Source organism: Salmo salar, chromosome 01 (assembly GCF_965601325.2).
Source record: "Salmo salar chromosome 01, fSalSal1, whole genome shotgun sequence".
NCBI classification, from domain to species: domain Eukaryota; kingdom Metazoa; phylum Chordata; class Actinopteri; order Salmoniformes; family Salmonidae; genus Salmo; species Salmo salar.
The window spans coordinates 86,188,856-86,215,516 of NC_138291.1; the positions used below are offsets into that span (position 1 = coordinate 86,188,856).

The 26,661-nt window shown below is 41.6% G+C and overlaps 1 protein-coding gene across 1 annotated transcript in view; it reads left to right on the top strand.

Moving 5' to 3' along the window:
• Positions 1–26,661, top strand: part of adkb (adenosine kinase b) — a gene marked incomplete at its 5' end in the record, with an annotated part of 290,820 nt that overhangs the window by 197,694 nt on the left and 66,465 nt on the right. The window contains 1 exon segment of the mRNA NM_001165301.1: positions 4,646–4,816. Within this exon segment, the coding sequence (NP_001158773.1) occupies positions 4,646–4,816 (171 nt within the window).

A 26,661-nucleotide genomic window follows, 5' to 3' on the forward strand; every position in this document is an offset into this window, starting at 1 on the left:
CCAAGCGGGCTGTCATGTGCCTTTTTCTAAGGAGTGGCTTCCGTCTGGCCACTCTACCATAAAGGCGTTGATTAGTGGAGTGCTGCAGAAATGGTTGTCCTTCTGGAAGGTTCTCCCATCTCCATAGAGGAACTCTGGAGCTCTGTCAGAGTGACCATCGGGTTCTTTGTCACCTCCCTGACCAAGGTCCTTCTTCCCCGATTGCTCAGTTTGGCTGGGCGACCTGCTCTAGGAAGAGTCTTGGTGGTTCCAAACTTCATCCATTTAAGAATGATGGAGGCCTTGGGGACCTTCAATGCTGCTGAAATGTTTTTGTGCCCTTCCCAGATGTGTGCCTCGACTCCTTTCTCGGAGCTCTATGGCAATTCATTCGACCTCATGGCTTGGTTTTTGCTCTGACATGCATTGTCAACTGTGGGATCTTATATAGACAGGTGTGTGCCTTTCCAAATCATATCCAATCAATTGAATTTACCACAGATGGACTCCAATCAAGTTATAGAAGCGTCTCAAGGATGATCAATGGAAACAGGATGCACCTGAGCTCAATTTCGAGTCGCATAGCAAAGTGTCTGAATACTTCAGTAAATAAGGTATTTCTGTTTTTATTTTAAATACATTTGCAAAAAAAAAACGGTTTTCACTTGGTTATTATGGGGTATCATGTGTAGATAGATTTCATTTTTATTTATTTAATCTGTTTTAGAATAAGGCTGTAACATAATAACATCTGGAACGAGTGAAGGGGTCTGAATACTTTCCAAATGCACTGTATATACAGTTCCAGTCAAAAGTTTGGACACACCTTCTATTTTTTTTTACTATTTTCTACATTGTAGAATAATAATGAAGACATCAAAATTATGAAATAACACATATGGAATCTTGTAGTTCCCCAAACAAGTGTTAAATCCAAATATATTTTAGATTCTTCAAAGTACACTCTTGGCTTTCTCTCAACCATATCCATGAGGAATGCTTTTCCAACAGTCTTGAAGGAGTTCCCACATATTCTGAGCACTTGTTGGCTGCTTTTCCTTCCTCTTCAGTCCAACTCATCCCAAACCATCTCAATTGGGTTGAGGTTGGGTGATTGTGGAGGCCAGGTCATTTGATGCAGCACTCCATCACTCTCCTTCTCGGTCAAATAGCCCTTACACAGCCTGGAGGTGGGTTTTGGGTCATTGGCCTGTTGAAAAACAAATGCTAGTCCCACTAAGCACAAACCAGATGGGATGGTGTACCACTGTGGTATCCATGCTGGTTAAGTGTGCCTTGAATTTTAAATAAATCACTGACAGTGTCACCAGTAAAGCACCACCACACTATCACACTTTCTCCTCCATGCTTCACGGTGGGAACCACACATGCTGTGATCATCCATTCACCTGCTCTGCGTCTCACAAAGACACAGCGGTTGGAACCAAAAATCTCACATTTGGAGTCATCAGACTAAAGGACAGATTTCCACCGGTCTAATGTTTCTTGGCCCAAGCAAGTCTCTTCTTCTTTTTGGTGTCCTTTAGTAGTGGTTTCTTTGCAGCAATTCGACCATGAAGGTCTGATTCACACAGTCTCCTCTGAACAGTTGATGTTGAGATGTGTTTGTTACTTGAACTCTGTGAAGCATTTATTTGGGCTGCAATTTCTGAGGTGCAGTTAACTCTAATGAACTTATCCTCTGCAGCAGAGGTAACTGTTTCTTCCTTTCCCATGGTGGTCATGAGAGCCAGTTTCATCATTGCGGTTTTTGTGACTGCACTTGAAGAAACTTTCAAAGTTCTTGAAATTTTGTGGATTGACTGAGTGTTGGACTTTTGTTTCTATTTGCTTTTTTGAGCTGTTCTTGCCATAATATGGACTTGATCTTTTAACAAATAGGGCTATCTTCTGTGTACCACCCCTACCTTGTCAAAACACAACTGATTGGCTCAAAAGCAGTAAGAAGGAAAGAAATTCCACTAATTAACTTTTAACAAGGCACACCTGTTAATTGAAATGCATTCCAGGTGACAGCCTCATGAAGCTGGTTGAGGGAATGCCAAAAGTGTGTTAAGCTGTCATCAAGGCGGCCACTTTGAAGAATCTCAAATATATAATATATTTTGATTTGTTTAACACTTTTGGTTACTATATGATTACATATGTGTTATTTCATCGTTTTGATGTCTTCACTATTATTCTATAATGTAGACAATAATAAAACTAAAGAAAAACCCTTGAATGAGCAGGTGTGTGCAAACTTTTGACTGGAACTGTATATATAAATATTTTTTTGCATCAAAGCTGACATATCGTTTAGAATAGAAAGATGAGTTGTGAGAAAGACCAACAAAGGAATTCATGATGAGGTGATCAATGTCCATCATATAGCCTATTTGTCAGGTCCGGTGGAGAGATTGTTAATGTTATAAGGATTGGAGATAATGTTATAAGGATTGGAAATAGAGAGATCACAAATTCTACAGCACTACAGCAGAGTCATATCTTAAGTGTAAAATGAACACTGACTCAATTATTCATGCGTTCTTGGAGTGCTGTGAAGTCCAAAAGTTATGGGCAGAGTTAGAAAGCTGTCTGTCAGAAGTTTTACAATGTAAGTTTACTTTTAATCCGTCTATTGGCATTTTTCAAGACATGACATATGAGGGTGTGGTGAAATACCCAATGGGTTGGACAATATTATTTTCGTCACTTATATTGAAGATGCCCCTACTTAAATACTGGAAGTCAAATGATACTCCAGCGTTAAGAGAACAGAATAATTAAATATTTAAATACTGAAAAAAAATCTGTCTACAGACAGAAACAACAAAACACAATCTGAAGTCATATGGGGCAGAGTCTTACAAGCATTGGAAACAGCATTGGGTGTGTATGCGGTAGGAACATACGGATCTGAGAAAGTGTTATGTCATTAATGTTTGTGGAAATGTATGTATACGTTAAGTTGTTTATTGTTTCATCTAGGTAAGTTTTTGTTTATTGTCCAAAAAAGTTAAAAAATAAAATAAAGGATATCTGAACACACAGCTCTTTTTATCAGAGCAGCTAACATTAGGGTTACCAAATGGAACCCTATTCCCTATATAGTGCACTACTTTTGACCAGGCCCATAGTTTCTCTACAACTACAAAAAGGCCATTTGTGTCAGAAAGCAATCTCCGTTTCCTCCGACACTGACATGCTGGCACACTCAGATTGAGAAATGTAAGGGTCAATGATTGGCCATCTTTTTACACACACAGACACACACACACACACACACACACACACACACACACACACACACACACACACACACACATATATATATATATATATATATATATATATATATATACACACAAGTTCATGATGAGTTCCCATTCAAAACACCTTTAATTTTACGCAGATGGGACATTGTGTTACCCTGATACTGCAACTCAAGGGCACCAACCCAGTCCTAGTCATTCCTAACCAAATACATATTCCACATCCGCATGATGACATACTGTGTTAAGCAATGTATAAAGTAATGACAATTCCTGCAGAGAGTAAAAAAAACACACCAAAAAACAATTTCAAGATTAAATATTCCCCCACTTAGTACCATGTAATACATTGTTACATTTGATTGACTAACCGGGTACCCTCCGTTCAGCAGTATTAGTCTCTTTCCTTTACAACATGAAGGTCGCTCCTCTATTTGCTCGCTGCAAATGTCATACTTGCTTTAATGAGAGAGGTGCACTGTTCAGCCACAATGGAAGCTTTTCAGATAGATTAAATGTATCACCATACACAATGTATTTTTTTTATCCTTACTCCTGCCCCTATTGTGACACAGTGGTTGTCTAGAAGAGAAGCTTGTAGCTGAAAAACATGGTTAAGGAGATCAGCATCAAAGAGAGGGGTGGTTTTGTGTGACTTGCAGGAGAGTCTCGCTTCGGATTTCAACCTGCAACACAGAGGTGTTGTCTTACCTGATTTCTATTCATTCACACAATGAGCAGACCTCCTCTTTCCCAGTAACCAGAGTCCAGACCAGACTTTTGTTTTCCCGTTCATCCGATATGTGCATGTTGCTTCCTTCAGAACACGGCCTTGGACCACCGCCAGACACTGGATTTCGCAGCTATCTATTTTCTTTGTCTGAACTGTGTATGTTCCAAGAAACCATTTTAGATAAATGCTTAGGACTAACCACCCCTCGCGCATTACACTGCCTTTCTCATGATATGTCAATGCCTCACCTTGTTACAGTGTATTAAATTGTACCCCGTAATTCTCTTGTCAGACTCCAGAAGCCACAAATGAGCAGTTGGATCAGACAGGGAGCACATTTTGGTTCATGTTGTCCATCAGCCCACAGACTGTTATGTCTGCCCGTACTGTACGTGTGGAGCTATGGGGGTTGTTTCTCGTGCACTTGGCGATCATAACAGTGAAGAAATTATAATGATGCTTGTGTATTTTATTATTATTTGTATTATTATTATTATTATTATCTGTGTGTGTGTGTGTGTGTGTGTGTGTGTGTGTGTGTGTGTGTGTGTGTGTGTGTGTGTGTGTGTGTGTGTGTGAGAGAGAGACAGGGAAGAAACATGATGATACTAGTGTATATTGTCTTGTTTCATGATGTTATATCATGTGTTGTTTTCAGGGTTTCTTCCTGACGGTGTCCCCAGAGTCAATCCTGAAGGTGGCGAAGCACGCCTCTGAAAACAACAAGATCTTTAGCCTGAACCTCTCGGCTCCCTTCATCAGCCAGTTCTTCAAGGAGGCCATGATGAAGGTCATGCCGTACGTCGACATCTTGTTTGGCAACGAGACGGTGAGTGAAATGGGACATTGTTCAAAGGCCTTCCCACTGGATTGATGTATTCTGTTTACACAGTTCAACAACACATTATTCTGGTTTAGTGAGAGAGCATTTGAGTGGGTTTGTAAGCTGCCCAGTGCTGTTCACTACTACAGGAACAATTCCAACCATGCTACACGTTCCAGTAAGGTAAGAACTGACGGCTGGCTGTGGTTGTGTAACGTGTTTTTCAAAGCGACTTATTGAGCTAAAGAGATGGAAAAAGTCTGTCAGTTTGAGCATTATGTCTTTACATCTGGCACATTCACAGACATTTTAATTGGTGTCCCTTGTCCCTGTCAAATAAATACATATCATGTCCTCTCACCTTGTTGAAAGGAAAATGGAGTACACCGTCCAGGGAATTAGTACATGCACTATTAGACGTTTAAATGAATGCTATCTAGCCATTGAGTCTCAAAGAATATAACTTAAAAATGCTTCATGAGCTAAGTTCTACTGTCATACACCTGTAAACGATGTAATTGCCTGTTGCAATGGAATCAATAGAATAGTGCCAAAAGTGTAAAGCTCACCCACCTGACATTCCAGGATGGCTAAAGCAAACACTCAAACCATTTGAACCCAGGTCTGGAAGTCCCCCTCTAACAGGGATAGCCAGGCTTGGGGTTAACTTGGGGTTCCAGTGAACAGCGGAGCTGAAGACATACTGCACTTACGGGGGGGAGAGTTTTGGACTGCCTCCCCATCCCCCGTCTTCCCCACTACCCCCTACTGCTAAAGCTACTAAGCATACAGGGCCTTGTTTGGATCGAGATGCAGTCCACAGACTAGAGGAGGAAGTGGAGGATACCATCTCAACATCAGACACAGTATTTATTGCTTTAGCTGACTTCACCCCTACTTCTCGTAATTGCGTAAAGGAATCATTCTATTAGGTTGCGTCGCAAATTGGCAGCTTATTCATATTCCCTATGGGGCCTGGTCAAAGGTTGCAGTTCACAACCCCATAGGGAATATGAATACCCTATAGGAATAAGGTGCCATTTGGGATGCATGCAGCCTACATTTTGCAAATGTTATTTATTTTCGGGTGGGTGGGTGTTAGCTAGCCACTGTAACACTACTGGTTAAGGTATGTTACCCACGCCACCAGTCATTACATTTTAATGACGGTGGATAATTATAACGTTAGTTGTGTTGAAAGAGCTGTGCAATTGTCACGCCCTGACCTTAGAGATCTTATTTATTTTCTATGTTTGGTTAAGTCAGGGTGTGACTCGGGTGGGAATAGCTATGTTTTCTATTTCCTTGTTTTTGAGCCGAGTGTGGTTCCCAATCAGAGGCAGCTGTCTATCGTTGTCTCTGATTGGGAATCCTACTTAGGCAGCCTGTTTTCCACCTGAGTTTTGTGGGAGGTTATTTTCTGTTTAGCTTATGTGCCTGACGGAACTGTGCGTTTTCCCCTTTTGTTATTTTGTTTGAGTGTTTCTTGAAAATAAATATCATGAACACTTACCACGCTGCGTTTTGGTCCACTTCTCCTTCTCATTCTTACGACGAGCGTTACAGCAATGGTGTTTGTGAAACAATGCTGTTACAATGTTTTGTGGAACAAGTGAAGGAAGTTTCCCTACTGTACAGCAGCTCCAGTAAACATCATCCCTTGTTATGGTTGCAAAATTCTGGTAACTTTCACAAAAATTCCCAGCTTTACCAGAAATCCCAGTGGGAGGATTAACTCCTTGCATATTTTCTCCTGATTCTGAGAATCCTCTAACTCGGAGTTCTTGAAAACCTAGGAATTTTCCAACCCTATGCTTTAAAGACCTTAAAGGAAGTAGAAGAGTTCCTCTTTGAGTGTTTTGACACCTCCTGGGCAGTTGGCCCCCTCTATGTCAGACTGTTGATGGAGTGGGGTGTACAGGAGTGACTGCTCATATGGTTAGACCGTGGCCTCCTGTGGTGCGTTGCAGTGGGGAGCCAGTCAGGGTTGGAGCTGCTTGGCGGTCATGCATGGTGCATGATGAGTGACAGGCAACAGGACTGCCTCAGCCATGAAACACACACACTTTTTCATGTCGTCTGACCATAGCTCCGCCTGGAGTTTGATAAACGGCATTGGCACTTGAATTGGAACCGGTGCTATGGTCAGTGTCGAAAAACGGAAGCATAGGAAGAAAATTAGCTCGTAGCTATGGTAAAATATGGTGGTGCATATTTGACGTTAGTGGGATATTTTGCTTGATGTTATATGGGGTAAATTTATGTTTGACATTTTAGTCATTTAGCAGATGCTCTTATCCAGAGCAACTTACATTAAGTGCATCCATCTTAAAGATAGCTAGGTGAGACAACCACATATCACAGTCAAATATACCTGACACGAACATTCCATTCCAGTTAAACAATGGATATATAGCATTTTGCCCCCCCAAAAAAATCAAAAATTGTAATACACATCTAAAATCTATGCATACAAAATCGGAGAACAGTAATAGTTTACAAATACTTGAAGTTACCCGTAAGCAATCATTTCTGATGAAAAAACAAAAATGTGAAAAATTGGTGGATATAGCGATTTGCAATATTTATTTTATACAACCTTTTTTGCTCATCTTCATCAAGGGTTCCACTAATGATGGGCCTGACTGTATGCCTATAGATTTATATACTATTTGCATATGTTTGTCTCAGTGCCTTGTATGTAAGGGATAAACGTCCACATTCTGAACATTATAATAGATGCCATTTATCCAAAGCAACTTAGCCATGTGCTCATACATTTTACATATGGGTGGTCCTGGGAATCGAACCCACTACCCTGGCGTTACAAGCGCCATGCTCAACCAACTGAGCTACAAAGGACCATTAACTTTGAAATATTGGACGACGCAGTCGGACGAGACGGCGCCGAGGCCCTTAGCGTAGTTCATTTTTCGAAGGTAATGTGCAAAAAAGAGGTGTTTATCCCCTTTATACCACAGTTGCCAACAAACAATACTAAAGCACACATTTACCGGCAGAAATAACATGTTTTCAATGATACTTTACTTTTTAAGTTAATTCATACTTTCTCGTCTTTCCACAAAATCTGGTCGTTAGTTCTATCCCTGTTGATAGAACTAACATTCTTTCTATTCTACAGACATGGACGCGACCCAGTTGTTTGTTCATTTTTATTCGGTTGCCATGCTGTCTGGCAAGTGGCAACGTTCTTATACCTTGCTTTCTAGCAAGCCAACTCTGGCTAACACAGTCATGTCAATCTATGCAGCCAAAATAACAGCAATGTAGCTGCATTTGCGTTTGTTTAAACTGTTTTTGAGTGACATTCATTTGGATACTTCCATAACAATGAGCTGTAATGCTCGATTTCGCCTGGCATAGAACAGTTTTCCTTCTCGTCAGGACACTGTTCATTACGAGGAGATTGCATTGCATATCAAACACTAGGCTAGCTAAATAGTTTGTTGCTAGCAAACCTGTCAATAGCACAACCAAATTCAACAATATCAGTTGCTGAAAAAAGCTGGTCAAACTAGAAAGATATGGGAGGATTTGACAGCATAGAGGTGTGTGTGTGAGATTGTGCTGCTGTAACTCTATCCTGCTGCTACTTGTTTGAGCCTTGGCATCACATAGCCCTGCCTGGCCTATCATAGACAGTCTCTCTCTCTCTCGCTCTCTCGCTCTCTCTCTCTCTCCCTCACTGCCCTTGTTGGGACATAGTGTAGTTAGTGTCAGACTCTGCTCTGTTCTGCTGTTAGCCCCCCACACACACACACACTCTAAACCAGAGAGCTGTCAGTCTCTTACACTGCCTGTGTGTCTGCGGCTGGGGGCCACTGACATAAAGCTAGACAGTGGATGGTGAGGATAGAGAGATGAAGGTGTGAGTGCATACAGTCACACATCAGACAGCGCTGCCTGCTCCACTTGATTGGCAAACGTAGTGTGATAATTAGGCCTTTGCTGTTGCCAGGTTAAGTCCTCTCCTCCCTTCTCTCTCGTTCTCCTTCTCTCTTTCTTTCTCTCTTCCTCCCCTTACTTCTTATCACCTCCTCTCCTCCCCTCCTCTCCTCTCTCTCTCCTGACTAGCTACCTGACATGAAGCCATCCAGGGCATTTCCATTTCTCTCCGTTTAATAGCCACAGCTAATTCATTTCCAATGAGGGAGTCATTACCACCTGAAAAAATTGACCATATGCCAGAGGATTCATTCCCCGATAAAATTATCAGATAATTTGGTTTTGCCGTTTGAGCGTACCGACGAGATAAACCACACAATGGAGTCGAGGGAGGGAAAGGGAAAAGGATTGGGCAATTAGGCTAACGTTAGCCTTGGATTTATATTGTGGGAATTTTGGGGTGCATCCCACATGGCACCCTATTCCCTTTATAGTGTAGTACTTTGTACCAGAGCCATATGGACCCCCGTAAAAAAGAAGTAGTGAATTAAATAGGGAATAGGGTGTAATTTGGGATGCATTTAGACATATCATAGATCGAGAAATGGAACGATTAATTGAGACATAATTAATCACCCTGACTGATGTTTTCTTAAGCCACAATGATTCATAGCAGTTCAATTTAGATTGCTTCTAGTAATTGGGGCATTTTTGTTCCGCCCTAAATATGGGCAGCAAGATGAAGAAAACGGTAACATCGGAGTAAAACGGTTTTAACAGTTTAAAATAATGTTCTTCCCTCATATAACAAACTGCAATGCTAATACAGATGAAGAGGCTTTAGGATTATACCCCACAGCCAATTTCAATTTCTCCCATGTTCCTCTTTTCCTTGGCATCACACAGCCTTGCTTATCATAGACAGCCTCCACCTCTTCCTTTCCCCCCTCCCTCCCTCCCCTCCCTCCCTCCCTCCCTCCCCTCCCTCCCTCCCCTCCCTCCCTCCGTCATTTACGTTATAGGCCTATAGCCCATCTGCCCCATACGGGGAGCTCCTTCCAGCCCTGTCCAATCCATTCAACACCTCCACTCTCCTCAGCTCTCAGGAGGAGCTTATTTATGTGGGCCAAAGGCCCATCTTCCAAACGACAAACGAGAAGCCACCAACCATTGTAATTGAATACTCAATAGGCGAGCCATTTAAAAAAAGTGGGAAATAGCATATTGCTAACATATTAATATACCCTGCCCTGGCGAAGGAACCATCATCATTCTAGTGTTTAAGCTGTTTTTAAAGAGCATTTAGCCCAAGTGCTCCCAAGTTCCTGGGGCTATAAAAAGAGGAAATTACTTATTTTTCTTCTTCTTCTTTCGCCTCTGTTGTAGTTCCTATGTTATGAATGTTTCACCACATAATATTGTCTGTGTGGTTGATCTTGCTTATTTTCCCATCCATCCCCCAGCCCAGCATTTCTGTTATGTAGGTGGAGGGTGGAGGAATAGAAGTAGTTCTACAGAAGGTTATTGTCATGAAAATCTCCTCAAGCGTTTTGACCCCCAGCCCTGTTCTCTCTCTCTCTCATCCTCCATCTGCATGCAGTGTGTGTGAGTTGGTGGGGGTTGGTGGGGTGTTGGGGTAATGATGTTTGCAGTGTGTGTGTGTGAGGTGGTGGGGTAATGATTTTTCCAGGATAGTTGAAGTGGGTGTCTGTGTGGAAAAGGCACACAGACTGAGGGGCAGTGGAGAGAGAGCTAGATATACAGGGCAATATCAGACCTGGGTTCAAATACTATTTCAAATCTTTCAAATACTTTGTAGTGTTTGCTCTAGTCTGCCTGGAGTGCCAGGTGGGCGGGGTTTGTCAGGTGGGTGGGGTTTCCAATGTTATTTTTAGTCGTTATTCATTATTCACTTTATTTTTTCCTCGTCACTCTTTTTTATTTTATCTTTATCTTTAACACTGCATTGTTGGAAAGGACACGTTAGTAAGCATTTCACTGTATGTCTACATCTGTTGTTTCCGAAGCATGTGAAAAATCTGATTTGATTTGGAACCAAAACTTTTCTATTGGTTCCATTGCAACAGGCAAGTCATCAACTTATTCACAGCCAAAGTATTTTTAATGATTTCAAACAGTACTTGAACCCAGGTCGGATAGATATACGGGGCAATATGGCCATGGTGTTTCTCTTCTCCAACATCTCTAGCAATATGATTCATCATCCTGGCTTTGTTTGTTTGATGGACTGCTAGGAGGCCTGTGGCTGAGAGAGAGGGAGAGGGAGAGCAAGAGGGAGTGAGAGAGAGAATTTCCCATTGACAGCTCACCCACAGCGGTCTGGAGATGTGCTTCTTAGCTTGGGGAAAATATCCTGTAGGTCAGCCGGCCGCGTCAGTCAGTCTCACTGGCGAAAACAAAGAGATGTGGAAGACAGATTAACTTAACTGAAACACCCTCCACTTTTAAAGCTCCCCTCCCTCCCTCCCTCCCTCCCTCCCTCCCTCCCTCCAAGTTTCCTGTGAGGATAGTAGACAGAAACATTAACCTCTGTGTTTATACCATGGCCTGATGATATCCAATTGGGAGGCCTGATTCCATATAGGAATTACATATCAGTCTGGGGGCCATAAGAAAGCAGCTTGTGGGCCTGAAGTAGACCCAGGGTTGCCAGTTTGAGACCCCAGGTTTACACCATTACCTGATGAGAAGCCAACCAGGGCAGGACCCCTAGCCTTTGTCCCAAATGGCACCCTATTCCCAGTATAGGGCACTGTTATATGGTCAAAAGAAGAGCCCTATGTAGGGAATTGGGTGTCATTTGGGACGCACGCGTACCCTGCTCTGAACTTAGTCACTGTTACTAGCCGGCCTCCACTCAGTACCCTGCCCTGAACTTAGACTGCTGCCCTATGTACAGTCGTGGCCAAAAGTTTTGAGAATGACACAAATATTAATTTCCACAAAGTTTGCTGCTTCAATGTCTTTAGATATTTTTGTCAGATGTTACTATGGAATACTGAAGTATAATTACAAGCATTTCATAAGTGTCAAAGGCTTTTATTGACAATTACATGAAGTTGATGCAAAGAGTCAATATTTGCAGTGTTGACCCTTCTTTTTCAAGACCTCTGCAATCTGCCCTGGCATGCTGTCAATTAACTTCTGGGACACATCCTGACTGATGGCAGCCCATTCTTGCATAATAAATGCATGGAGTTTGTCAGAATTTGTGGATTTTTGTTTATCCACCCGCCTCTTGAGGATTGACCACAAGTTCTCAATGGGATTAAGTTTCCTGGCCATGGACCCAAAATATCGATGTTTTGTTCCCCGAGCCACTTAGTTATCACTTTTGCCTTATGGCAAGGTGCTCCATCATGCTGGAAAAGGCATTGTTCGTCACCAAACTGTTCCTGGATGGTTGGGAGAAGTTGCTCTCGGAGGATGTGTTGGTACCATTCTTTATTCATGGCTGTGTTCTTAGGCAAAATTGTGAGTGAGCCCACTGCCTTGTCTGAGAAGCAACCCCACACATGAATGGTCTCAGGATGCTTTACTGTTGGCATGACACAAGACTGATGGTAGCGCTCACCTTGTCTTCTCCGGACAAGCTTTTTTCCGGATGCCCCAAACAATCGGAAAGGGGATTCATCAGAGAAAATGACTTTACCCCAGTCCTCAGCAGTCCAATCCCTGCACCTTTTGCAGAATATCAGCCTGTCCCTGATGTTTTTCCTGGAGAGAAGTGGCTTTTTTGCTGCCCTTCTTGACACCAGGCCATCCTCCAAAAGTCTTCGCCTCACTGTGCGTGCAGATGCACTCACACCTGCCTGCTGCCATTCCTGAGCAAGCTCTGTACTGGTTGTGCCCCGATCCCGCAGCTGAATCAACTTTAGGAGACAGTCCTGGCGCTTGCTGGACTTTCTTGGGCGCCCTGAAGCCTTCTTCACAACAATTGAACCGCTATCCTTGAAGTTCTTGATGATCCGATAAATGGTTGATTTAGGTGCAATCTTACTGGCAGCAATATCCTTGCCTGTGAAGCCCTTTTTGTGCAAAGCAATGATGACGGCACGTGTTTCCTTGCAGGTAACCATGATTGACAGAGGAAGAACAATGATTCCAAGCACCACCATCCTTTTGAAGCTTCCAGGCTGTTATTCAAACTCAATCAGCATGACATAGTGATCTCCAGCCTTGTCCTCGTCAACACTCCTGTGTTAACGAGAGAATCAATGACATGGTGTCAGCTGGTCCTTTTGTGGCAGGGCTGAATTGCAGTGGAAATGTTTTTTGGGGATTCAGTTCATTTGCATGGCAAAGAGGGACTTTGCAATTAATTGCAATTCATCTGATCACTCTTCATAACATTCTGGAGTATATGCAAATTGTCATCATACAAACTGAGGCAGCAGGATTTGTGTGTATTGTTCTGTATTGTTAAGTATGCTGCACTTTTGGAGCTAGGAACATAAGCATATAAAATAAAATTTGATTTGATTCTCAGCGAACCTGCACAATCACCATGTGTCATCGGAGAGGAAAAATACATTTAAAAATTAGACACTGCTCTTTTATGTCTTTCATGAACGACTTTTAATTGAATATACTGTGTCTCCATCTGTGGTGATGAATCCCAGGCCTGCGTTGCTGTGTTCAGTAGTGCAGTTGAAGTCGGAAGTTTACATACACCTTAGCCAAATACATTTAAACTCAGTTTTTCACAATTCCTAACATTTAATCCTAGTAAAAATTCCCTGTCTTAGGTCAGTTAGGATCACCACTTTATTTTAACTTCTTATGGCTCAAATCCCGTTAACGGGATCGATTTGACAACATCCGGTGAAATAGCAGAGCACCAAATTCAAAAACAATTATAAAAAATATTTAACTTTCATACCGGCATATTTATTTCCTAATGTTTTGTATACTCAGTATAATATATATTTATAATTTTCTATAGGATTGAGGTCTGGGCTTTGTGATGGCCACTCCAGTACCTTGAGTTTATTATCCTTAAGCCATTTTGCTACAACTTTGGAAGCATATACATATATTTATTTCCTAATGTTTTGTATACTCAGTATAAAAAAATAAATATATATATACTTCCTAAGTTGTGGCAAAATGGCTTAAGGATAATAAAGTCAAGGTATTGGAGTGGCCATCACAAAGCCCTGACCTCAATCCTATCGAAAAGTATGTGTATATATATATATATTATACTGAGTATACAAAACATTAGGAACACCTGCGCTTTGCATGCAAATAAATATACTGTATATACACTATCTGTCAAACGTTTGGACAAACCTACTCATTCAAGGGTTTTTATTTATTTTTACTATTTTCTACATTGTAGAATAATATTTTATTTCACCTTTATTTAACCAGGTAGGCCAGCAGCCAACAAGTGCTCAGAATACGTGGGAACTCACTCAAGACTTTTGGAAAAGCATTCCTCATGAAGCTGTTTGTGTCACACACTGATCAGTTTCACCTGTCCTCGTTATTGTCTCCACCCCCTCCAGGTGTTGCTTGTTTTCCCCAGTGTATTTATCCCTGTGTTTTCTGTCTCTCTGTGCCAGTTCGTCTTGTATGTTAGTCAAGTCAACCAGCGTGTTTTTCCCCATACTCCTTTTGCTATTCTCTTTTTGCTAGTCCTCACGGTTTTGACCCCTGCCTAACTCTGGACTTCTTTCCTGCCTGCCTGATCATCCTGCCTGGCCTGACCTTGATTCTGTCTGCCCTCCGGTACCTTTTGGACTTTGAACTGGTTTTGACCCTTTTGCCTGTACACGACCATTCTCTTGCCTGCCCCTTTGAATTAATAAACATTGTACGACTCCAACCATCTGCCTCCTGTGTCTGCATCTGGGTCTCGCCTTGGGTCATGATAGTTTGAGAGAATGCCAAGAGTGTGTAAAGTTGTCATCAAGGCAAAGGGTTGCGACTTTGTGGAATCTAAAATCAAAAATAGATATGTTTTACCCCTTTTTCTCCCCAATTTCGTGGTATCCAATTGGTAGTAGTTACTGTCTTGTCTCATTGCTGCAACTCCCGTACAGACTCAGGAGAGGCGAAGGTCGAGAGCCATGCGTCCTCCGAAACTCAACCAAGCCGCTCTGCTTCTTGACACAATGCACATCCAACCCAGAAGCCAGCTACACCAATGTGTCGGAGGAAGCACCGTACAACTAGTGACCTGGTCAGCGTGCACTGCGCCCGGCCCGCCACAGGGCTCAAACCCAGAATCTCTGGTGGCACAGCTAGCACTGCGATGCAGTGCCTTAGACTACTGCCCCACCCAGTAGGCCGCTCAAAAATACATTTTGATCTGTTTAACACTTTTTTGGTTCATACGTTATTCCATTTGTGTTATTCCATAGTTTTGATGTCTTCACCATTATTCTACAATATAGAAAATAGTAAAAATAAAGAGAACCCCTTGAATGAGTAGGTGTGTCCAAACTTTTGACTCCTATTGTATGTGTGTGTGTATGTAGATGATACAAACGTACATACATACATACACTACCATTCAAAAGTTTGGGGTCACTTAGAAAGGTCCTTGTTTTTGAAAGAAAAGCAAATTTTTTGTCAATTAAAATAATATCAAATTGATCAGAAATACAGTGTAGACGTTGTTAATGCTGTAAATGACTATTGTAGCTGGAAACGGGTGTTTTTTTAAAATGGAATATCTACATAGGCGTACAGAGCCCCATTATCAGCAACCATCACTCCTGTGTTCCAATGGCACGTTGTGTAGCTAATCCAAGTTTATCATTTTTAAAGGCTAATTGATCGTTAGAAAACACTTTTGCAATTATGTTAGCAAAGCTGATAACTGTTGTTCTGATTAAAGAAGCAATAAAACTGGCCTTCTTTAGACTAGTTGAGTATTTGGAGCATCAGCATTTGTGGGTTCGATTACAGGCTCAAAATGGCCAGAAACAAATTACTTTCTTCTGAAACTCGTCGGTCTATTCTTGTTCTGAGAAATGAAGGCTAATCCATGCGAGAAATTACCTAGAAACTGAAGATCTCATACAAAGCTGTGTACTACTCCCTTAACAGAACAGCGCAAACTGTCTTTAACCAGAATAGAAAGTGGAGTGGGAGGCCCCGGTGCACAACTGAGAAAGAGGACAAGTACATTTGAGTGTCTTGTTTGAGAAACAGACGCCTCACAAGTCCTCAACTGGCAGCTTCATTAAACGGTACCCGCAAACACCAGTCTCAACGTCAACAGTGAAGAGGTGACTCCGAGATGCTGGCCTTCTAGGCAGGGTTCCTCTGTCCAGTGTCTGTGTTATTTTGCCCATCTTAATCTTTTCTTTTTATTGGCCAGTCTGAGATATGGCTTTTTCTTTACAACACTGCCTAGAAGGCCAGCATCCCAGAGTTGCCTCTTCACTGTTGACATTGAGACTGATGTTTTGCGGGTACTATTTATTGAAGTCATTTACAACATTAACAATGTCTACACTGTATTTCTGATCAATTTGATGTTATTTTAACGGACAGAAAATGTGCTTCTCTTTCAAAAGCAAGGACATTTCTAAGTGACCCCAAGCTTTAGAACGGTAGTGTACATGCGTACATACAATGAACAAAAATATAAACGCAACAATTTAGAAGATTTTATTGAGTTACAGTTCATATAAGGAAATCAGTTTATTTAAATAAATTAATTAGGCCCTATTCTATGGATTTCACATGACCTGGAATACAGACATGCATTTGTTGGTCACAGATACCTTAAAAAAACGGTAGGGGCTTGGATCAGAAAACCAGTCAGTATCTGGTGTGACCACCATCTGCCTCAAGCAGCACTACACATCTCCCTCACGTAAAGTTGATCAAGCTGTTGATTATGGCCTGTGGGATGTTGTCACATTACTCTTCAATGGCTGTGGGAAGTTGTTGGAAATTGGCGGGAACTGGAACACGCTGTCGTACATGTCGATCAAGAGCATCCCAAACATGCTCAATGGGTGACATATCTGGTGAGTATGCAGGTCATGGAAGAACTGGGACATTTTCAGCTTCCAGGAATTGTGTACAGATCCTTGCGACATGGGGCCATGCATTATTATGCTGAAACATGAGGTGATGGCGGTGGATGAATGGCACGACAATGGGCCTCAGGATCTCGTCACGGTATCTCTGTGCATTCAAGTTGCCATCGATAAAATGCAATTGTGTTCATTGTCCATAGTTTATGCCAGCCCATACCATAACCCCACTCGCCCAGACAACGCCATACACGCTGTCTGCCATCTGCCCGGTACAGTTGAAACCAGAATGTATCTGTGAAGAGCACACTTTTCCAGCGTGCCAGTGGCCATCAAAGGTGAGCATTTGCCCACTGACGTCGGTTACGACACCGAACTGCAGTCAGGTCAAGACCCTGGTGAGGATGACGAGAACACAGATGAGCTTCCCTGAGATGGTTCCTTACAGTTTCTTTGTGCAGAAATTCTTTGTTTGTGCAAACCCACAGTTTCATCAACTGTCCAGGTGGCTGGTCTCAGACGATGCCGCAGGTGAAGAAGCCAGATGTGGAGTTCCTGGGCTGGTGTGGTTACACGCGGTTGTGAGGCCAGTTGGACATACTGACAAATTCTTTAAAACAACTCTGGTGGACCAACAGCTCTGGTGGACATTCTTGCAGTCAGCATGCCAGTTGCACGCTCAGCATGCCAAACTGCACATTTTAGAGTGGCCATTTATTGTCCCCAGCACAAGGTGCACCTGTGTAGTAGACATGCAGTTTAATCAGCTTATTGATATTCCACACCTGTCAGGTGGATTGATTATCTTGGCAAAGGAGAAATGCTCACTTACAGGTATGTAAACAAATGTGTGCAACATTATTTTGAAAAATAAGGCTTTTGTGTGTATGGAACATTTCTGGGATCTTTTATTTCAAACATATGAAACATGGGACCAACACTTTATGTGTTGTGTGTATATTTTAGTTCAGTGTATGTATATGTGTGTATGTGGCATTCAGACTGCACAATATTTGGCTTAGCCCAGTGCTACGAACATACACTATGAAAAGCTCTGTAATACAGTGCAGTTCGGATAGGGCTTCAGTACTTTTGTTAATGGATTTTTCTAAACCTTTATATATCCAGGAAGTCCCATTGAGGTCAGAAGACATAGGGAGACATGGCCAAGAGGACAACTAAATTAAAACAATTAAAACATCATCCACCCACAGTCCTGTACTGTACATCCAAAGTTTCTCTCTCTCTCTGGGATCTGGCCTGTCTGTTTGAGAGTCATAATGGCACTTTGGTAGCCAGCATGTCTCATGCAGTCACCAGAGGAGCTCAGACTAACCACTGTAATCCGCAGTTAAGGGGCTGGCTCCCGGATCTCCAGGATTGAATAGGGTTAAAAGAGGCGTCTGTAGTGTTCTCTGTGGTGGTAGTGCTATGGAAACCCAGAGAGAGACCTATGGAGCATGTTAACAAGTAGGCTGACACACACAAACACGCCAAGGGACAGGCACGCAAGCGTGCACACACAAATACACACACACTCTATAATGTGAGGGGCTCACCGCAGAGGGAGTCCTGTGAAGAAGAAGTAATTATGGAAGTAAGAGGAGATATGAGGAGATACTGCTGCTGGGAGCAGATCAATAGATGCCTGAGCTCAGCTGGCTTCTGAAGCCAGTGTTTGTCTGTCACAGCAGGAGAAGAAGAGAAGAGTACAGAAGGAGTGCAGGATGTCAGCTTGTTGCTACTGTAGAAGGCTGTAGTATTCTCTATACACAGTGCCTTGCAAAAATATTCATCCCCCTTGGTGTTTTTCCTATTTTGTTGCATTACAAGCTATAATTTAAATTGATTTTGATTTTGATTTCATGTAATGGAGTATTCCAAATTGGTGAAATGAAATGGGGGAAAAAATTGTTAAAAAAAAAGGTTTTTTTAAAACTGATAAGGGGTGCATGCATATGTATTCGCCCGAAGCCCCTAACCTCACTAGGGTAGCATTCGGAATTCTGGATAAAAAGCGTGCCCAAAGTAAACTGCCTGCTGCTCAGGTCCAGAAGCTAGGATATGCATATAATTGGTAGATTTGGATAGAAAACTAAAAGGTAGTTTTGAAATCTGACACCATGGTTGGATTAACAAGAAGTTCATCTTTAAACCGATGTATAACACTTGTATGTTTCATGAATTCTTATAATAAGTATTTCTGTTTTTGAATTTGGCGCTCTGCAATTTCACTGGATGTTGGCCAGGTGGGTGGTGCATGCATATGTATTCACCTCCTTTGTTATGAAGCCCCTAAATAAGATCTGGTGCAACCAATTACCTTCAGAAGTCACATAATTTGTTAAGTAAAGTCCACCTGTGTGCAATCTAAGTGTCACATGATCTCAGTATATATACACCTGTTCTGAAAGGCCCCAGAGTCTGCAACACCACTAAGCAAGGGGCACCAACCAAGCAAGAGGCATCATGAAGACCAAGGAGCTCTCCAAACAGGTCAGGGAAAAAGTTGTGGAGCAGTACAGATCAGGGTTGAGTTATAAAAAATATCAGAAACTTTGAACATCCCACAGTGCATCATTAAATCCATTATTAAAAAATGGAAAGAATATAGCACTACAACAAACCTGCCAAGAGAGGGCTGCCCACCAAAACTCACGGACCAGGCAAGGAGGGCATTAATCAGAGAGGCAACAAAGAGACCAAAGATAACCCTGAAGGAGCTGCAAAGCTCCACAGTGGAGATTGGAGTATCTGTCCATAGGGCCACTTTAAGCCATACATTCCACATAGCTGGGCTTTACAGAAGAGTGGCCAGAAAAAAGCCATTGCTTAAAACTTCTTTGGGATAGGGGGCGGTATTGTGACGTCCGGATGAAAAGCGTGCCCAAAGTAAACTGCATGCTACTCAGGCCCAGAAGCTAGGATATGCATATAATTGGTCGATTTGGATAGAAAACACTCTAAAGTTGCTAAAACTGTTAAAATAATGTCTGTGAGTATAACAGAACTGAAATGGCAGGCGAAACCCCGAGGACAAACCATCGAAGAAAATAAAAAATCAGCATACCACTGATTTCAATGCCTGGCATTTTTATAATAGGGTGAAATTGTCCCCGATTGCAGTTCCTAGGGCTTCTACTAGATGTCAACAGTCTTTAGAAAGAGTTTCAGGCTGGTTTTTGTAAAAATGAGGGAGAAGTTGTAGTTTTTCTAATGTCTCCCATTTTGGCTGTAGTGTTTCCAAGCGCATTTTTAATTGAATCTTTTTTTTAAATTTTTTTTTTTAACTTTATTTAACGAGGCAAGTCAGTAAAGAACAAATTCTTATTTTCAATGACGGCCTAGGAACAGTGGGTTAACTTCCTTGTTCAGGGGCAGAACGACAGATTTTTACCTTGTCAGCTCTGGGATTTGATCCAGCAACCTTTCGGTTACTAGTCCAGGCTACCTGCTGCCCTCGGCATGGCCGAGAGAGCACATTCTTTTTGTTTATCTCCGGTGAAGACAATAATGATTCTCCGTCTTAAATTGTATTGTTTATTTGCGTATTAGGGTACCTAAGGATTGATTATAAACGTTGATTGACTTGTTTGGATAAGTTTATTGGTAACGTTTGGGATTAATTTTGTATGCATTTTGAAGGAAGGAAACCGAGTGGATTATTGACTGAAGCGCACCAGCTAAACTGAGTTTTTATGGATATAAAGAAGGAATTTATCAAACAAAAGTCTCATTTGTAATGTAACTGGGACATTTTGGAGAGCGAACAGAAGAAGATCTTCAAAGGTAAGGCATATATTATAGCGTTATTTCTGACTTTCGTGTCGCAACTCCCTGGTTGAAAATGATTTGTTATGCATTTGTGTGCTGGACCCTGTCCTCAGATAATCGCATGGTTTGCTTTCGCCGTAAAGCCTTTTTGAAATCTGACACCTTGACTGGATTAACAACAAGTTAAGCTGTATTTTAATGTATTGCACTTGTGATTTCATGAAAGTTTAATATTTATAGTAATTTAATTTGAATTTCGCACTCTGCAATTTCACCGGCTGTTGGCCAGGTGGGACGCTAACTATCACACCTATCCCAAAGAAGTTAAAGAAAAAAATAAGCAAACACGTTTGGTGTTCGCCAAAAGGCATGTGGGAGACTCAAACATATGGAAAAAGGTACTCTTATCAGATGAGAATATGAGCTTTTTGGAAATCAAGAAAAACGCTATGTCTGGCGCAAACCCAACACCTCTCATCACCCCTAGAACACCATCCCCACAGTGAAGCATGGTGATGGCAGCATCATGCTGTGGGGATGTTTTTCATCAGCAAGGACTGGGAAACTGGTCAGAATTGAAGGAATGGTAGATGGTGCTAAATTCAGGGAAATTATTGAGGGAAACCTGTTTCAGTCTTCCAGAGATTTGAGACTAGGATGGAGGTTCACCTTCCAGCAGGACAATGACCCTAAAGCATACTGCTAAAGCAACACTCGAGTGGTTTAAGAGGAAACATTTAAATGTCTTGGAATGGCCTAGTCAAAGCCCAGACCTCAATCCAATTGAGAATCTGTGGTATGACTTAAAGATTGCTGTACAGCAGTGGAACCCATCCAACTTGAAGGAGCTGGAGCAGTTTTGCCTTGAAGAATGGGCAAAAATCCCAGTAGCTAGATGTGCCAAGCTTATAGAGACATACCCCAAGAGACTTGCAGCTGTAATTGCTGCAAAAGGTGGCTCTACAAAGTATTGACATTGGGGGGGGGGGGGGGGTGAATAGTTATACACGCTCAAGTTTTCTGGTTTTTTTTCTCTTATTTCTTGTTTGTTTCACAATAAAAAATATTTAGCATCTTCAAAGTGGTAGGCATGTTGTGTAAATCAAATGATAAGGCAACAAAATAGGAAACATGCCAAGGGAGTGAATACTTTCGCAAGCCACTGTAGTGTGCTACGTTTGACAATGGACCATAGGGCTCTTGTTACAAATAGTGGACTATGTACGAAATAGGGTGCCATTTCGGCGCAGCTCTACACTGTCAGAGATTAATAATTCAAATCATTTGTGTGTGTGTGTGTGTGTGTGTGTGTGTGTGTGTGTGTGTGTGTGTGAGCAGAGGATATTTGTTTGAATAAATTGACTGTATGAAAATTAAGATGTCCAGTGTGTTATCTGTTGATGTGACATAAGATGGCCCCACGCCAGATGAAAAGCTAAGATTGAGAGAGAGAACGAGACCCCTGCCTGCAACAGTCAAATCATTTTACATGCATGCACACAGCTAGCATGTGACAGGTTCTACAGAGCAGGCAGACAGAGGAAAATATCTGCAGGGCTTTTCTGAAGAGTAAATACTTGGTATGATGCAATCAAACAGACCCGCAATAATGAAGGTCAAAACAACGGCTAATTCACTTCAGTTCTAGTGGGAGTAGCAGTAGTAGTGGGCAGCTGTGGCTAAGTGAGGTTTCTCAGACAAATCCAAGACTGCATCCTCAGTGGAACGTAACTGGTGGGAACATACAAAGCAATTAGTCATTGATCATCTATAGAAATCTGACCAATATCAGGAAATTAGAGGGAATTTGTCAGATGTAGAAAATCATATTTGTGTCTGGCTCTCCAACATTCCAGAGTTGCAAAAATCGAAAGCAATTTAAAAAGAAATGTTCATAGTAGAGAACTGGACAATTCTTTGACAACCTCCTTTCTCCTCCCTGCGTATAGCACTACACTTACTAAGAGACAAACCCTATACAAGATTGGAAAACATGACTATGACTATTCTGTATTCCCTGGACTGTGGGAAGACGATAACAAAGGCCAGTGGTCTCTGCTAAGCCAACACACTGTAGATAAGACAAGAGCACGGGGCAGAGAGAGGAGGGAGAACCCAGCAGCAGGCAGCCAGGGGCCTCGGTTCCACAAGATCATAAAAAGCAGAAAAGGTTAGACAGGTTAGGCCCAGGGCCCCGAGGTATAGGGTATCAGAGCCCGTGGCCCCGAGGTATAGGGTATCAGAGCTTAAAAATCCCCCGGTGGTGTGTTACATTTCTACAGCACCAGTCTACCTCCCAAATGGCACCATGGTCAGAAGTAGTGCTCTACTGTGACTTGCAAAATATTCACCCCCCTAGGCATTTTTCCTATTTTGTTGCCTTACAACCTGGAATTAAAATATATTTTGGGGGGGTTTGTATCATTTGACTTACACAACATGCCTACCACTTTGAAGATGCAAAATATTGAAACAAACAAGAAATAAGAGAAAAAAACAGAACTTGAGCGTGCATAACTATTCATCCCCCGAAAGTCAATACTTTGTAGAGCCACCTTTTGCAGCAATTACAGCTGCAAGTCTCTTGGGGTGTCTCTATAAGCTTGGCACATCTAGCCACGGGGATTTTTGCCCATTCTTCAAGGCAAAACTGCTCCAGCTCCTTCAAATTTGATGGTTTCTGCTGCTGTACAGCAATCTTTAAGTCATACCACAGATTCTCAATTGGATTGAGGTCTGGGCTTTGACTAGGCCATTCCAAGACATTTAAATGTTTCCTCTTAAACCACTCGAGTGTTGCTTTAGCAGTATGCTTTAGGGTCATTGTCCTGCTGGAAGGTGAACCTCCATCCCAGTCTCAAATCTCTGGAAGACTGAAACAGGTTTCCCTCAATAATTTCCCTGAATTTAGCACCATCCACCATTCCTTCAATTCTGACCAGTTTCCCAGTCCCTGCCGATGAAAAACATCCCCACAGCATGATGCTGCCACCACCATGCTTCACTGTGGGGATGGTGTTCTAGGGGTGATGAGAGGTGTTGGGTTTGCGCCAGACATAGCATTTTCCTTGATGGCCAAAAAGCTCATATTCTCATCTGACCAGAGTGCCTTCTTCCAATAGTTTGTGGAGTCTCCCACATGCCTTTTGGTGAACAGCAAACGTGTTATTTTTTATTTCATTTTTTCTCACCAATTTGGAATATTTTGTGTATGTCAATTACATGAAATCCAAATAAAAATATATTTAAATTACAGGTTGTAAAGCAACAAAATAGGAAAAACACCAAGGGGGATTAATACTTTTGCAAGGCACTGTATGTAAGGAATAGGGTGCCATTCAGGACACAGACCAGATCTTTGTTTCTCATTACAATAGAGCAGAGCTAAGTGTTCATTAACACAGCAGAGGATGGTTGTTGTCAACCTGGGTTCAAATACTATTTGAACTCTAAGTTTTTTACCTTAGCCTGTCTGGAGTGCCAAGTGGGTGGGGTTTACACTTCTGGGATTAAGTATTTTAAATTATTTGAAATGGTATTTGAACCTAGGCATAGTTGCTGTTTTCCTCGCACCCTCAGCCAGGTCAAAAATCCCCCGAAAACATCCGGTTTTCAGAGATACATTATCTTCCACCTAGCTTCCTTTTCCCCTGAAAACCGGATGTGGGGTTTCTTTTACGCCTGCTACATTACGTTATTGTCCTCGTAGAGTAGCTGGTTACAGTTTGTTTCCTTTACCTTTTTAGTCCGTTCTCAAGACTTCTCAAGACCACACAAATCTGCCTTGGAATCATAAGATCATTTATTAAATAAAATCTGATCATCAGAATATTCTTCTTATCTGATTTGACTTTTAGTTTGTTAGATAATCGAATTCTGATCAGAATGTTTGTGTTTTTACAGTGTCTGATTTTATATAACCATCCATAGTTTACTTATCAGTCCTTGACAGAGAGATGGCTAGTCTTCTCTCTCCTGGCAGCCTGCAGTCCTGTGTTGCTCACATGTTAAATCCCAGAGGTGATAGAGACATTTGAGAGGCCTTTACTGCTGATAAGGCCATCTCACTGAGAAGCCCCCTGGCTCTTTGCACAGAACTACTGCCATAGAAATAGAATCTCTAGAATGGGTTTTCCCCATCCAAGTCAATGCGAGGCTTTGTCCATTCTAGGGATTCTAGAACCGGCATCCCCATTCAAGTCAATGTGAGGGGCTTTTTCTTCCGTTTTAGGGATTCTAGAATCAGCATCCCCATTCAAGTTGATGTGAGGGGCTTTTTCTTCCATTCTAGGGATAATATTTCTATAACTGCTGCTGCTTTGATTAGACTTATATCAAAGGAACAGAATGTATCGGAGCCCTATTCTGTTCACTATACCATGAGGTTAGGTTATATCCTGCTTTAACAAACTATGCAAACCTGTTTCCTCTCCGTGATCGCTATCATCGGGAGATATTTATATACTGCACATGTTTCCGATTGTTTAACCTTTGGAGCTCTGCTGTAACTGGAGGTATTGGTGCATGCCCCAAGGGCTTGTTAAAGAGACCTCACTGCCTGGCCTTTTAGATAGTGAGATTAGATGGTGAGAGTGACGTTAGAATTGGAGGCTGTTATTGTAGATGTGTAATACACAGAATACAGTTGAGTTCGGAATTATTTGATAAAAATAAGCAAAAAAGACTGTATAAAATAAATATTACAAATACTGAGTTATATTGCATGCTCCATTTTTTTATTACAATTATATTATTTTATACTAATACAATTGCTCAGAGAAAGATTGTTTAACAAGTAATTAAAACTTTTTTAAATAAATAGGGGTCAAAATTAGTGTATCCCCTGTTTTCAATACTCCAGCACCCTCCCCTTGTGAGGATAATACAACTTTTTCTAAAATGTTTTATGAGATCAGAGAACACATTGGGAGGGAGCTTAGAACATTGCTCCATATAGAATCTTTCCAGATCCTTGATATAATTAGGTCTGCGCTTCTTCAATTCAAACCACAGGTTTTTAATGGGGTTTGGAGACTGAGATGGCCATTGCAAAATGTTGTTTTTGTGGTCAATTAACCATTTATTTATGGATTTTGATGTGCGCTTGGGGTTATTTTCTTGCTGGAAGATCCACTTATGGTTTTAGCCTCCTGGCAGAAGAAGCCAGGTTATTGGCAAAAATGTCCTGGTACTGAGTAAAGTTCATGATGCCGTTGACCTTAACACGGGCCCCAGGATCAGAAAAATAGTCCGATAACATCAAAGATCCACCACCATATTTTACAGTACTGTAGGTATTGAGTTCTTTACTGCATATGCATCTTTCTTTTGACGCCAAACCTACCACTGGGGTGCGTGGCCAGATTGTAAAATAGATGGATGATTCATCACGAAGCTAGAACAAAACAAGACCATGATTTGGGGGATTGTTTTGAAATGTAAACCATAAAAGGGTCCTTTAGATGAAGGGTTGTTGACATATTTGACATTTGTGTCTTTAATTAATTCTTTATTAATTATGTTTAAAGTTTGAACATTTGTGACATTTTGGCCTGACCTAGGCCTCCTTTAAGACTCCATAATATTTTATCTGTAGGTGCTACAAAGCAAACATTGATGTCATATGAGGCTTTACAGCTTGCTCTGTAGTAAGAGTAGTATTTTAATTCCCCAAACTATTTTCATACATTAAATTAATGAATATACAATAATAAAAACAAATCATTTCTCAAATGAAAACATACCATTTTTGATTTGGCCATTTTTTGTATATATTGTTGAACATCATATGCTCTACAAGCATATCAATGTGCGATCTCTGCTGGTTTCAAAGTTATGGCCCATTTTATACAGAGAAAGCCCTCCTTTTACTTTGCACATCCTGTCACTCCTGCTCCCGCTCTGGCTGCCCTGCATTACGCACTCCTGCCACCATCATTACGCACACCTGCCTACCCTCGTCACCCGCATCAACCCTAAAACTGGCAGAAATCCCACTCTGGAACTTTGATATGCCCGTAGAGTAAATTATGTGCAACAATATATAGAACAATTAGCCAAATCTAAATTTGTATATTTTCAATATTCATGTTTATATTTGTCAAGATTCATAAATTAATGTAGGAAAATTGTTATTGAAATCAAAAT